The sequence below is a fragment of the Protopterus annectens genome, chromosome 1.part2 (genome assembly GCF_019279795.1).
Source record: "Protopterus annectens isolate FY-2018-M chromosome 1.part2, PAN1.0, whole genome shotgun sequence".
Classification (NCBI taxonomy): domain Eukaryota; kingdom Metazoa; phylum Chordata; order Ceratodontiformes; family Protopteridae; genus Protopterus; species Protopterus annectens.
Genome location: NC_056727.1, coordinates 554,091,368 through 554,105,325, shown reverse-complemented (window position 1 = coordinate 554,105,325; position 13,958 = coordinate 554,091,368). Strand labels below are relative to the sequence as shown.

Sequence of the window (13,958 nt, the reverse complement as noted above, 5' to 3'; positions counted from 1 at the left end):
GAATGAAGTAAGTCCTTGAAGGCTGTCAGGGCATTTTGAACAGCTAGCATCTCTTTCTGGTTGATATGTAGATGCATTTGTTTTGGGGTCCATATGCCCTGAATGCATCTTCCCGCCATGTGGGCCCCCCCAGGCATAATCTGATGTGTCTGTTAAGGTTTGGCTGGCAGGGGGTAGAGTGAAGGCCCGTCCCATGTTTTGTTGACAAGCCTTTGCCCACCATAGAAACTCCTGTTGTAGGCAGGGAATGAGAGGAATCATTGTTTCCAGACTGTGATGATGTTGACTCCATAAACTTTTTAGGTACCATTGAAGTTTCCTCATATGCAGTCTTGCACATGGAATCAGTAAGATGCAGGATGCCATGAAGTCCAAAGCCTGTAGAATTAGTCTTGCAGATAACTGGGTTTTTGTTGCCATCAGTTTGAAGTAAGTAGTCAGTTGGCCTTTGCTTGTCGGGCGTGAGGTAAGCCATCCGGGCAGTTGTATTCAAGCTTGCACCCAGGAATGTTATCTTTTGAGAGGGTACCAGTTGTGATTTCTTTTCGTTTATTGTGTACCCTAGGCATGTTAGAAGCCTTTTCGCAAACACCAGGTGTTGAACAATGTTCTTGTTCTCTGCTTGAAAGAGACAGTCCAAGTAAGGATATATTTGAATACTTATTTGTCTGCAAAATGCAATTACTGGTGCCAGGCACTTTGTAAAGACCCTGGGCGCAGTAGATAAGCCAAAGGGCATTGCAGAGAATTGGTAATGCATTAAGCCAGCCTTGAATCTGAGGTATCTTCTGCACAATTGCCTTATTGGGACATTCAGGTATGCCTCTTTTAGGTCTAATGTCACCAGCCAAGCATTCTTGCCCAGCATGGGCAGAAGCTGCTGCAAAGTCAGCATTCTGAATTTTGGAATGTCCAGGTATGTGTTCAAAATCGATAAATCCAGTATTGGCTGCCAGGCCTTGTCCTTTCTGGGTACCAAGAACAGTCTTGAGTAAAAACCTTGTCCTTGTTCTTGTTCTGGCACTGGCTGAATGGCCCCCATATCCATGAGGGACATAACCTGTGCCTCTGCCCATTGATTTTTTGGCAGATCTGGCCAACCGTTTGCCATTGGCAGAGTATGTAAATGGAATCTGTATCCCCGTGATATTATGATTAGCATCCACTTGCTCTGGGTTATTAACTGCCAATTTTGAGCAAAAAGTACTAATTTTCCCCCAAGGGTGCTGCCAAAAGATAAGTGCTTGGTGAAGGCAGAGAGAAGTAATTGGGACTGTTTTCTGTAGGTTTGCGCTTTATCTCCTCCAGATTTGGAGGTAGAAGCGCCCCATTGCTTTGACCTGTATGAATCTTGGGCCTGGTATCTGGAACCCTTAGGGTGTCTGGATTTACCCCTTTGAGCTCTATCTGACACAGGAAAGGACCAATTTTTTGTAGGCCAGTGTCTACTGAATCATGGTGGCTGCACTTGTAAGAAGTCTTTAACAGTTTGCATAGACTTAGCTTTGTCTCCCATTTTCTTTAAAACTTCTTCTGCCTTAATACCAAACAGAGTGTCATGCTGTAAAGGTGCATCTATCAATTTAGCTGCAACATGATCAGGCAGATTTTGTTCTTTTAGCCAGGCATGCCTCCTAATCACAGATCCAGTAACTGCGGCCCTGCAGGAGGCCTCTACAGAATCAAAACCACATTGCGAAGTATGCTTTCCAACCTGTTCAGCTGCATGCAATAATTCTTGCAATTCTTTATTTTCTGCACATTCAGAAATCAACATAATTTTCTGTTTCAGCAATCCCATAACATGTTGTTGATACTGGAGCATATGAAACTGGCAGTTTAAGGCTCTAATTGCCAAGGTTGCAGATGTATAAACCTTTTTTCCCCATCTATCCAGTGCCCTTGAATCTCTGTCAGAGAGGGTAGGATTTTTTGCTGTTGAGGCCTTAACTCCCTTTGGACCATGTAAAATTGTTTCAGGGTAAGCAGCAGGGTTTCTAAATAAAAAATTGGTGCGAGTCGGGGACCCTGTAATATCTGTCAGGCTTGCTGGGAGCCGGAGGTAAGGAGTCAGGGGTCAAGCTTGACTCCAAAAACACATCATCCACAATGTCTAAAACAGGGGGTATAGTTAAAGGCCTGTGCTGAGGGAGAAGGAAATCCCAGAGTCTCTTTTTTGATTCTGAGAAGGTCTTGACACTCCTAGTGAAAATGCTCCCTCAAAGTATGCAAGGTTTCTCCAAATTAATAATCCTCAGGAGGTGATGCAGATGGTATAGACTCCTCTGCATCAGAATCCTCATAGGGAGGAATAGATAATTCCTGATCAGAAGAGGAATCAGAAGAAACAGAAACCTGATCTGAAGATTCATAATCAGTGTCTTGCCTAGGCCTCTTATCTGATGGGGAATGGGAACCCCTGATCAAGGTAATAAGGTCTTCAGCCATTTTGATCTGTTTTTTAGGCATAGAGGTCTGTGCACGTGGCTCATGCGTCGGTTTCCAAAATACTTTGAGGCAAAACTGTACAGACGCTTAATAGTGCGTTAGTTAAATCTAGCACAAAACCGACAGCCAGGCACGTTGTTGCACTCAGGGCCTAGGCAAGGAATACAGAATAAATGGAAATCCTTGACGTATTTGCTTCCCACAAGTAATACAATTATTAACTTTTTCTGACATCGGTATGGAGCAAGAAAAAAGTTTCCCCAACGAGGTATTTAGCTTTAGTGAAGACTTTGGTTCTGAAACTCAAACTCGAATATTTCAGGCGTCGGCCGACCGGCACTTGCGAAATGCTTCTGCTTCGGGCACTGTGCAGCAAGAAAGACTAAAGAAAATGTCATTGGCTGCTTGTTTTATACCCCTGATGACCTGACGTCATGGAAGAGGAGACAGCAACTGACGCAGGACCCAAGACTTTGGAATTCAGGCCGACTGAGGGCAACCTGGCAGCAGATTACCCAAATGTAATGACTGCAACAGTGAAACATGAAGAACATCAGCCTTTTGCTGAGGGCTTCTTACTACACAGACAGTAAACATAAGCAGTACAGTGCTATATTTGTGCTCAGTGCACTTTCTGCACAGGCAGTAAATATAACCAGTACAGTATTACATTTGTGAGCAGTGCATCTACTGTACAGGCAGTAAATATAAGCAGTACAGTGTTACATTTGTGTGCAGTGCACCTACTGCACAGACAGTAAATACAAGCAGTACAGTGCTACATCTGTGCACAGTGCAGCACTGACATTCTGCTCCATTAAAGCTCAAATCTCCTTTGATAACCTCCCCAGGAGGCATCTCGAAATGAGCTGCGACTTATTTACCTACACCCCCCCCAAAAATAAAAACATGTAAACTGACACTGAATGATTGCAGTAATGTGTTAACAAGATTTGTCACAAATATGAAAATGCTGTTACATCCATCAGTGACTTACCAAACCCCTATCTTCACATCTTCATCCGGCTGCAAGTAAAAGTTCCATGTATGGTTCAGACCTAGTGCCTGTGGATTTTTCAAGTCTATAAAATATGGCACTCTCACTGTAACAAAAAAGTATACTCAATTACTCTCGATGACAATACTGCCAAACTATGTGTGCAACTTGTCTAGTAAACTGAAAATAATTTTGTAAACAAAACATAACACCCCACAAAGACATTTATTGATAATACTGCACATTCAATGCTGTTATCAGTTCAAAAGCACTAGTAACAGTATTCCCTATATCAGTTGATCTTTGACAAGCCCCCCCAGGTTGGTTTCTGAGATACTGTTACACCTTCTCAAATGACTCTTCAAAAGCTTTCCACTCATGTATACAACAGCATACTCTCACTGGCCAATATCAGTATCTTTAACTGTGGGTAAGAACTAAGTGCATCCTGATAAGTCCACTTGACCCAGTTACCTAGAAACCTGGTTAGTGTGTCCTGAACTTCAAACAACATGCAGAAGCACTGTCCAGAAGATTAACAAATATTTAAACCTCTGTTGCATCTACACAGTGGATAGTTATGGAGTCAACATTTAAAGTGGAGCATGGATTCTCATTAGCATTCTCTGCCTCATATAACAGGGTTCAGCCAATTCTAAATTGCTTCTGCAACTTTCTCTTACTACGTCTCAGAACAGATTACCCTACGATCCTTGAGCATGCTGGTATTACTCTTATCATCATCATTACTATTATTTAATTTAACTTGATAAACCCACTAGGTAAAATTGCTTCTTTACTGGAATTACCTGGGAGCATCATCTAAGCGATTTCCTCAGTCACAGAGTAGACAAACAGAGACTGAAGGAATCAAACCTAGGACAACAGGATGAAGCTCATAAGCAGTTTGTAATGCTGATCCTACATTAGACCTTGGGCATGCCCAAACTGGCTCACTGGCTAACTGATAACAGCACTTGTAAACTGTTCCATAACATAACTGTTACTCTGACAGGAATATACTGTTTGATCTCCCACAACAAACAAGTTTTTAGCTGGATCGGAAGTTAGACTTTATAAAAAAAAAGTAAAAAAAAAAATAAAAACATCAAATAGACAATTAGTGAGAAAAGAGTTCACAAATTACACAGGAAGCGTAAATGATATTAAGGGAAGAATGTTAGAAGGTAATGCCAAGATTTTATTTCTTCTAAGGCAAAACAACATGTTACTAGGAAAAGAAGACGTTACAGAAAACGGCATAAAAATAATAAAAGAATATATAGCATACCTGAAAATATGAGGGATATAAAATGGCAACATTTCTATCTGCTTCTAAACTAAATGTATTAAATCTGACAAAGGATTTATCTTTCAGCAGTGAGACAGCCCTTAGAGCTTTAACAACATTTTCATTAAAAAAATGCTAATCCATAACCCATTATACTCAAGACCACTTGTGTCTCTGCTCGACAGTGGCACAAAAAAATAACTTTCTTGGGTGGTGTAAACCAGGGAACCTTGTTGGCTAGGCTTACGTAGGCCCCTTGGGCTGACAGCCTAGTACCTACCTATGAGCCTATAAATGAATTTCCAGCTTTGGTCCCGAGAGCAATTTGGTAGAATTCACTTCCAAAAATAGTTGAAAACTTAACCAGAATTAATGATGACTATTCATCTAGAGAAAATCAGTAAAATAAATGCTTGTTTACTTTTAATTAAAGAACTTAAAAAAAATACATTAAAGCATACTTATTATTTCTGGATAAAATGAAGATAATCCTCTTTGATGGATGCATTTATCACCTTTAACAAATTATCACTTAAGACATAAGCAAACATACATTAACAGAAAGGAAAACTAACCATTTTAATAATTTTTCCATGTAAATACAATATACATCACATGCATCTTCTTTGTTACTATCATATGCCTTCCTTTAAAACTCACTCCTCCTCCGGAACATTATTCTGCATATCACAGTGGTTGGGCCCAAACTGATCTGAGAAACCATACTGTTCTCATGTGAAGTGTGGTATGTGGCAATCATAAAGGTAGATGAGGCCATCAGACCTACAACTCTCAGAACCTCTCTTGCAGTGGACCTTATCTAAAAACATTAAGAAAGTGCTGATGACAACAAGTCTGCATTACTCTGGAGGAAGAAACATCAACAGGGAAATATTTAAATTTCCCACTCCTCTTTTCTTGATACACTGGAAATGATTAGGGTTCAACCAAACACCCTAATAATGAACGATTTCAACTACCCCACCATTAACTGTGAAAACTACTTATGTACAAACTCCTTCGCTCAACCCTTTCTGGAATTCATAAATTCTAATGCCCTGGATTAACTTAATCCACACTCCCACCAGGGGCAACAATATCCTAGACCTAGTCATTACCAACACGAGTGACTGGTGTTCCACACCTGAATTCAGCTCCTCATTAATCAGATCCGACAAAAAGCTAATCGCCCTAGATATCCGCATCCTGCCCCCACCCACCATTAAGAAAACCATAGTAAAAAAATTTCTCCACAGCCAACTTCACGCTTCTTAAGACAGAAGAGGCGAACTTCAAGACACCCATGCAGATGGACAATACAGTTACGACTGCTGCATCCGACACAAATACACTCTATAAGCACTTACACGAGTGCATGGAACATGCCATCCCAAATAGAACCAAGAAGCTATCTTCCAAAAAAAGTAAGCCAATATGGTGGTCCCCTGCCATAAACAAACTCTACAACAGAAGGAAGAAACTGTTGCAAGAGAGATTAAAACCCCATGAATGGAGGAGCTCCCTGGTCAGCCTCAGTAAGAAGCTGAGATCCCTTATAAGATCCTCCAAAGCTAGCTACGAAAACAAAATCACTACTCATTCTAAGGGCAACCACAAAGCATTCTATAGCTATGTCAAGAATCTCAATGGCAACACCCAGATCTGCTCTGAGTTACAGTACAACGGCACATAAATTACAGAGCCAACTGATATAGCCAACATCCTGGCAGATAGGTTCAGTGCTAACTTTACCATCCTAACTTTACCCCCTCTCACCCCCTAACTTTACCCCCCTCTCACCCCCTAAAGGGCCCATATAGACAAAGGAAGAATGCAGAGTCCCTGCAATCACATCTATGCAGGTAAAAGCGGCAATCTGTAAAACCAAACACACAGCATCCATGGGACCGAACAACATCCCAGGCTGCACTTTACATGAACTCCAGAACTAACTGGCTCCCCATCTAAGCACCATGTTCAAACATAGTCTCATGTCAGGCTTTGTGCCCAGTGAATGGCGCACAGCAACAGTTATCCAACTCCACAAAGGGGGAGCCACCACTGATCCTGGGAACTATCGCCCTTTTAGCCTGATGAGCCTGGTCTGCAAGGCCATGGAACGTATCATCATGGAACTCAAACAAAGACATTGGTAACTTCCAAACTCCAGACCCCACCCAGTTCGGGTTTGTGAAAGGCAGATTATGCCTTCTGAACCTGATCGACTTCTTTGAGGCAGTCACCAAAGCCGTAGAAGAGGGTAAGGTGGTTCGCACAGCCTATCTTGACCTCACCAAGGCTTCCGACACCATTCCTCATTCTGGAATTAGGTTCATAGGTAGGTACTAGGGTATTGGCCCAAGGGCCTAAGTAAGCCTAGCCAACAAGGTTCCCTGGCTTACGCCACCCAAGAAAGATATTTTCCTGTGCTCCTGTCAAGCAGAGCCACAGAAGTGATCACCGGGGTGTATTTCCCATTCACTCATCAAGATTTTGCTTGAAGAGTGCTAATGAGGAACTTTGCTTGACATAGATGGGTAGCTTGTTCCAGAGTATGGGAGGTCTCTGGGACAGGAATCCATCACTCCAGCATGTCCTGTTTATTGTGGTGACAAGGTTTATGTCCCTACAGTGTGTAGCTTGGAGAGATTGGGATTTCTTTAGGTACAACATGTCCAACAGCTCTGGGTTTGACATAGCTTTATATGTTAGGCAGAGATCACCTCGCAGTAGGCAATATGCTATGGAGTAAAGCTGGAGTTTTTTGAGAGTGTCAGTGTAGGGCATCTGCTTGAGGCCTGAAATCCTCTTTGTGAGGTACTTCTGTGGCCTTTCCAGCTGCTGCAGATGTCTTCTGAGGTACATTCCAAAAGTGGCATTGTACTCTATAATGGGTCTAATGAGTGTCTGAGTAGAGGGGAACAATAACCTCTTTTTTTTCTGGATGAGAACCCTTTTGTGATGAGGTGTGCCACACAGATGGATTTCCTGACTACTGTGGTGATTTGATTATCAAAGTAGAGACTACTGTCCACCTGGGTCCCAAGGTCTCATATCACACATTTGTTGTTAAGTAGACTGCAGTTTATGTAGTAGTTCATGGGTACAGTGTTTTTACCAAAGGGGATGACAATGCACTTTTTGGCAGTGAGCTTGAGGCCATGGCTCTTACACCAGGCATCTGTCTCAATGAGACCCTTCTGTAGGATGTCCACATCATTTTGGGACTCTACTATGGCTCCTAGTTTGCAGTCATTTGTGAACTCCGTTAGCCAAAGGCCTTCTGAGTTAGCCTGTACATCAGATAAGTAGATACCAAACAGAAGAGAAGTAGATACCAAACAGACTGAACTCTGTGGTACTCCACTTGTCACTGGTTTGAAGTCAGATTTGGAGTCTGCAACTTTTACACAGTGTGGGTTCTGTCAGTGAGCCAGTTGGCAACCCATCGTGACGCAAGGATTTATACCTAGTTTAGGGAGCTTATCTATAATTTCAGAATGGGGGATGGTGTTGAAAGCCTTGGCGAAGTCAAGATAGGCTGTGTGAACCACCTTACCCTTGTCTACAGCTTTGGTGACTACCTCAAAGAAGTTGATTAGGTTCAGAAGGCATGATCTGCCTTTCATAAACCCAAATTGGGTTGGGGGGGGGGGTCCAGAGTTTGGAGGTTACCAATGTCCTTGTTTAGGAATTCCATGATGATAGGTCCCATGGCCTTACAGACCAGGCTCATCAGGCTAATAGGGCAATAGTTCCCAGGATCAGTGGTGGCTCCCCCTTTGTGGAGTGGGACAGATGTTGCTGTGTGCCATTCAGTGTGCACAAAGCTTGATGTGAGGCTATGATTGAACAAGGTGCTTAGGTGTGGAGCCAGTTCATTCTGAATTTCGTCTAAAATGCAGCCTGGAATGTTGTCTGGTCCTATGGATGCTGTGTTTTTGGCTTTATAAAGTGCATCTTTTACCTGCGTAGTTGTGATTACAGGGACTCTGAATTCTTCCTGTATAGATATGGGCCCTTTAGGGGGTGGAGTGGGTAAAGTTAGCACTGAACCTATCTGCCAGGTTGTTGGTAATATCAGTTGGTTCTGTAATTTTCGTGCAGTTGTGCTGTAACTCGGAGCAGATCTGTGTGTTGCCATTGAGACTCCTGACATAGTTATAAAATGCTTTGTGGTTGTCAGTGGCGATTTTGTTTTCGTAGCTAGCTTTGGAGGATCTTATAAGAGATCTTAACTTCTTACTGAGGCAGTTTCTTCTTTCTGTTGTAGAGTTTGTTTATGGCAAGGGACCACCAGATTGGCTTCCTTTTTTTGAAGGATAGCATCTTGGTTCTGTTCAGGATAGCATGATCCATGCACTTGTGTAAGTGCTTATACAGAACATTTGTGTAGGATTCAGCAGTCGTAAAGTACAGTTGTGTACACTTACCATAAATGTAGATGTTCAAGTGTATTCACTGTCGCAGTCATTACATTTGGGTAATTCTGCTGGCAGGTTGCCCTCAGTCGGCCTGAATTCCAAAGTCTTGGGTCCTGCGTCGGCTGTTGTCACCCCTTCCCTGACATCAGGTCGTCAGGGGTATAAAAGAAGCAGCCGACACCATTTTCTTTAGTTTTTCTTGCCCCAAATGTCAGGTCCCCCCAAAAAGGGTAGTCGAAATTTATATCTATATATAAAATAACATGCAGCAAAATAAACTTTACCTTCATCCACAAGCAAAATATACCACATAGGTTGTATGAATCAGAGAAGGAAAGATATGTTCCATCAGAAGAAAAGGGGGGATGGCGGGCAGATAACCTGGACTGCAACATTGAATACACTCGGAACATCTACATTTATGGTAAGTGTACACAACTGTACTATGTTCTTCATGTTTCACTGTTGCAGTCATTACATTTGGGTAGATTCCCAAAGCTATGGTTGGGAAGCTGGAGCTAAACAGCATTAGGACCGGCTATGAGACCATGCAGAACTGCAGTGGCAAAGCCTGCCCTGGATTTGGAGTAGAGTGGCAGATGATAGTGCTTTGTAAAGGTGTGCACTGAACTCCAAGTAGCTGCCTCTAAAATGTCCTTGGTTGGTACTCCTCTGAGAAAGGCTGCTGAAGTGGCTGCAGCTCTGGTGGAATGTGGCCTAATGCCCTTAGGCACTGGCTTGCCATGGTATAAGTAGCAGAAACAAATGCAGTGGCCTACCCACTTTGAAATAATCTGCTTTGAGATAGCCTTTCCTTGTGATCCTGCAGCATATGCCACTAGTAATTGCTCTGTCTTTCGGAAAACTTTGGTTCTGTCCAAGTAGAATCTAAGCGGTCTGTGTATGTCCAAAGAATGCAGAATTCTTTCCCCCTTGTTCTGTAGATTTGGATAAAAGGTTGGCAGATGAATGGTTTGGTTAAGAGCCACACTGGATACCACTTTAGGCATAAATGTTGGGTTTGTCCTCTGGGAGACCTTGTCCAGATAAAAAATGATAAAAGGTTCCACAGCCATGAGTGCCTGTAGCTCTGAAACTCGTCTTGCAGAAGTTACTGCTAGGAGCACAGCTGTTTTCCAAGATAAAAACTTTATATCAGTAGTAGCAACTGGCTCAAAAGGAGGCAGGGTGAGTTTTTCCAAGACATAGTTGAGGTCCCATGCAGGCATTGGTGATCTCCTTGGAAGCCTTAAATTTTTGGCTCCTCTGAGGTACTGTTTTAATAAGGGATGAGAAAAGATTTGTGGCTCTGCATTGTAATGAGCCAAAATGGCAGAGGCATGAATTTTAATAGACGAGAAAGATAGGCCTTTGTCCAGCATCTCAGTTAAGTATTGTAAAATCTGAGGAATATTTGGCACAGCTGTATCTGTTCCTTGTGTCTGGTTCCAAGCACAGAATCTCTTCCATTTTCCAGCATAAGATTTTCTAGTACTAGGCCTTCTGGCTTCCAAAATGACATCCATCACAGCTTTGCTGAGAGGTGTGTTTTGTATGGCTACATTATACGCCATGCTGCCAGGTTTAAAGTCCTGAGCTGGCTGTGCAGGATCTGATTGTTTTGCTGGGACAGTAGATGCAGTACTTGAGCTAGGGTCAACACTGGGCATTGAGACAAGCTCCTTAATATCGGGTACCAGTGCTGGCGGGGCCAGTCTGGTGCAATCAGTATCATTTTTGGCTTCTTCTGTCTGACCTTTAGGAGTACCTTGGGGAGGAGAGGCAGAGGGGGAAAGGCATATACTGATAGGTTTTTCCAGCTGATGGATAGAACGTCCACTTTCCATGCTTGTCTGTGATAAATCTTTGTGCAGAATCTCTTTAGTTGGTAGTTGTGTGGGGAGGCAAATAGATCTATGTCTGGGCATCCCCATTTCCTTGTTATGCTGAAGACTTGTGGATCCAGCTGCCACTCGTAGGGATCCATGAGGTTTCTGCTTAGTTCGTCTGCCAGAGTATATTTCCTTCCTGGCAGGAATTGTGCCTGTAGATGTACTTGGCAAGTCAATGCTGTGTCCCACAAAGTCATGGCTAGTCTGCAAAGGGGGTAAGAATGTGTGCCCCCCTGCTTGTTTATATACCACATGACCGTGGTGTTGTCCGTCTTTATCAGTAGTTGTCCTGGTTGAAGTAGGTCCTTGAATGCTGTCAGGGCATTTTGAACAGCTAGCATCTCTTTTTGATTGATATGTAGATGCATTTGGTTTGAGGTCCATGTTCCCTGAATGCATCTTCCTGCCGTGTGGGCCCCCCAGGCATACTCTGATGCATCCATTGTTAATGTTTGCCTGGCTGGAGGTAATGTGAATGGCTGTCCCTTGTTTTGGTAACAAGCCTTTGCCCACCATCGAAACTCCTGTTGCAGGCAGGGAATGAGAGTAATTATAGTTTCCAGGCTGTGGCAATGTTGAGTCCAAACATTTTTTAGGTACCATTGAAATTTCCTCATATGCAGTCTTGCATATGGAATTATTAAGATGCAGTATGCCATGAAGCCCAAAGCCTGCAGAATTTTTCTTGCAGATAACTGGGCCTTTGTTGCTAACATTCTGAAGTAGGTAGCCAGTTGCCTTTGTTTGTCTGGCGTGAGATAAGCCATCTGGGCAGTTGTATTTAAGCTTGTACCCAGGAATATTATCTCTTGAGAGGGTACTAGTTTTGATTTCTTTTCGTTGACTGTCTACCCTAGGCATGTTAGAAGTTTTTTCACAAATGCCAGATGCTGTAGGAGGATGTCCTTGTTCTCTGCTTGAATTAGACAGTCATCCAAGTAAGGATATATTTGTATTCCTCTTTGTCTGCAGAATGCAATTACTGATGCCAGGCACTTTGTAAAGACGCTGGGCGCAGTAGATAAGCCAAAGGGCAGTGCAGAGAATTGGTAATGCATTCAGCCAGCCTTGAATCTGAGGTATCTTCTGCATAACTGTCTGATTGGGACATGCAGGTATGCCTCTTTTAGGTCAAAAGTTACAAGCCAAGCGTTCTTGCCCAGCATGGGCAGTAGCTGCTGCAAAGTCAACATTTTGAATTTTGGTATATCCAGGAATGTATTCAGAATCGATAGGTCCAGTATTGGCCTCCAGGCCTTGTTCTTTCTGGGTATCAAGAACAGTCGAGTAAAATCCTTGTCCCCACTCTTGCTCTGGCACTTGTTGAATGGCCCTCATGTCCATGAGGGATGAGACTTGTTTTTGTACCTCTGCCCATTGATTTGTTTGGCAGATCTGGCCAGCCGTTTGCCTTTGGCAGGGTATGGAAATAGAACTTGTAGCCTTGTGACACTATATTTAGAACCCACTTTCAGCTCATCAACCATCGTCATTTGATGACAATCTTTATTTTTTATTTTTATTTTTTTTTCACCTTTTTCTCTCAAATCTTGGCTTTTATGCAGAGCTTGTTCTTTTAACCAGAACCTACTGAAAAGATTTTACTAATATTCCTTCTGAAAATATGTCTGAGTCTGTCTTACAAACATCAAACTGTCATGTTGTTTTAAACAGAGTTTCAAATAAAGAGTTTTAACTTCAAGCTATGGAGGTGTGTACCAATGGACTAACTTGATTGGTTAACATTCATCATTCACTTAGGTGTTTCATTGGATGATACCAACTTTTAAACACTGAACCCAGCTTACCTACTTGGATATGAAGAAGGCTTGAAAAAGTTGAAAGCGCTTGTCCATCGTTTACTCAGAAGGGTTCTTCACTTTTATGTTCGTTCTGTTTTTATCACATCCACATGTTTTTAAAGCTGTGGAATTACAATGCCACTTGACTTTTACAACAGCAAAGCTCTATATTTCATATATTGTGGATTCAACATGGTAAAAGCCCGTTATTGAAGCTGTTGTTTTGAAGCTGTCTTTCTGCCATTTTGGTTGTTTAGCAAGTTTTGAATACTCAGATGAAATACTAATACCTGTGGTGCAACGCTCTTCCAATATTTACATTGTTTTTTTGTTCTGCTGAGCGTTCTTTAGTGGAATTCACTTCTTTTTTTGGATTTAAAGTTTTAAAAGTGGGAGACAGCAGAGTGCTTGTGGAGAATGACTACTCATTGTACACCAGGCAGAACCGGAATAAATCTATTCCATTATTCGGGGAACTTTGCAAAGCATGAGTGAGATTCAAACTGCTGTACCCAGCAATCTTCAAAATATTTTTTTCCTGGAGGAGCAAAAACATTTGATGAAGTACATGCCAAGGAAAAAATACAAAAGTTTGTCAAACAAAAAGTGACCTGTATAAAAAGATACTCTGCTTCCTATTCTTCTGGTAATAAAGACCAGAGAGAGACTGTGCCAGTGAAACCTTTCCCAGTGTTTCAATGGAAAATGCTTGAGAGAGGGGAAAAAAAACACAGGAGTTGACTAGAACGGAGAGTGAGTGCACTTGAGATGGAGCAAAGACAGGGTTTGGGAGATGGGGATGAACATGAATAGATCAAGAAAATCTGGAAATATTGGACTTTCTTGGACTTTAAACTTGTAGGGGACTCTAAAGCACTAAAGCATATGCCCTACTCCATGTCATTAATGTTTGGAAGAGCAGCGAGAAAGTTAACTGTAAGTAAAACAATTTTTTTCTTAATAGTATTATTTAAGTGGTCCAAGATTTTCTTTGTATGTTGTAAAGTAAAGATGTCCTTACATTCACTGCTGCAGTATTCTTAGATGGAATTCCCTGCTGTGGAAGCTTGAATGTCCATCCAGTCTAACAAAGACTACTTGTTG

General features: G+C 42.2%; 1 protein-coding gene across 1 annotated transcript in view; it reads right to left on the bottom strand.

The window, feature by feature from the left end:
* Positions 1-13,958, bottom strand: part of LOC122792384 (lysophosphatidylserine lipase ABHD12-like) — a 398,594-nt gene that overhangs the window by 176,619 nt on the left and 208,017 nt on the right. Inside the window, exon 3 of the mRNA XM_044060171.1 lies at positions 3,446-3,551. Within this exon, the coding sequence (XP_043916106.1) occupies positions 3,446-3,551 (106 nt within the window). The remainder of the gene's footprint in view (positions 1-3,445; positions 3,552-13,958) is intronic.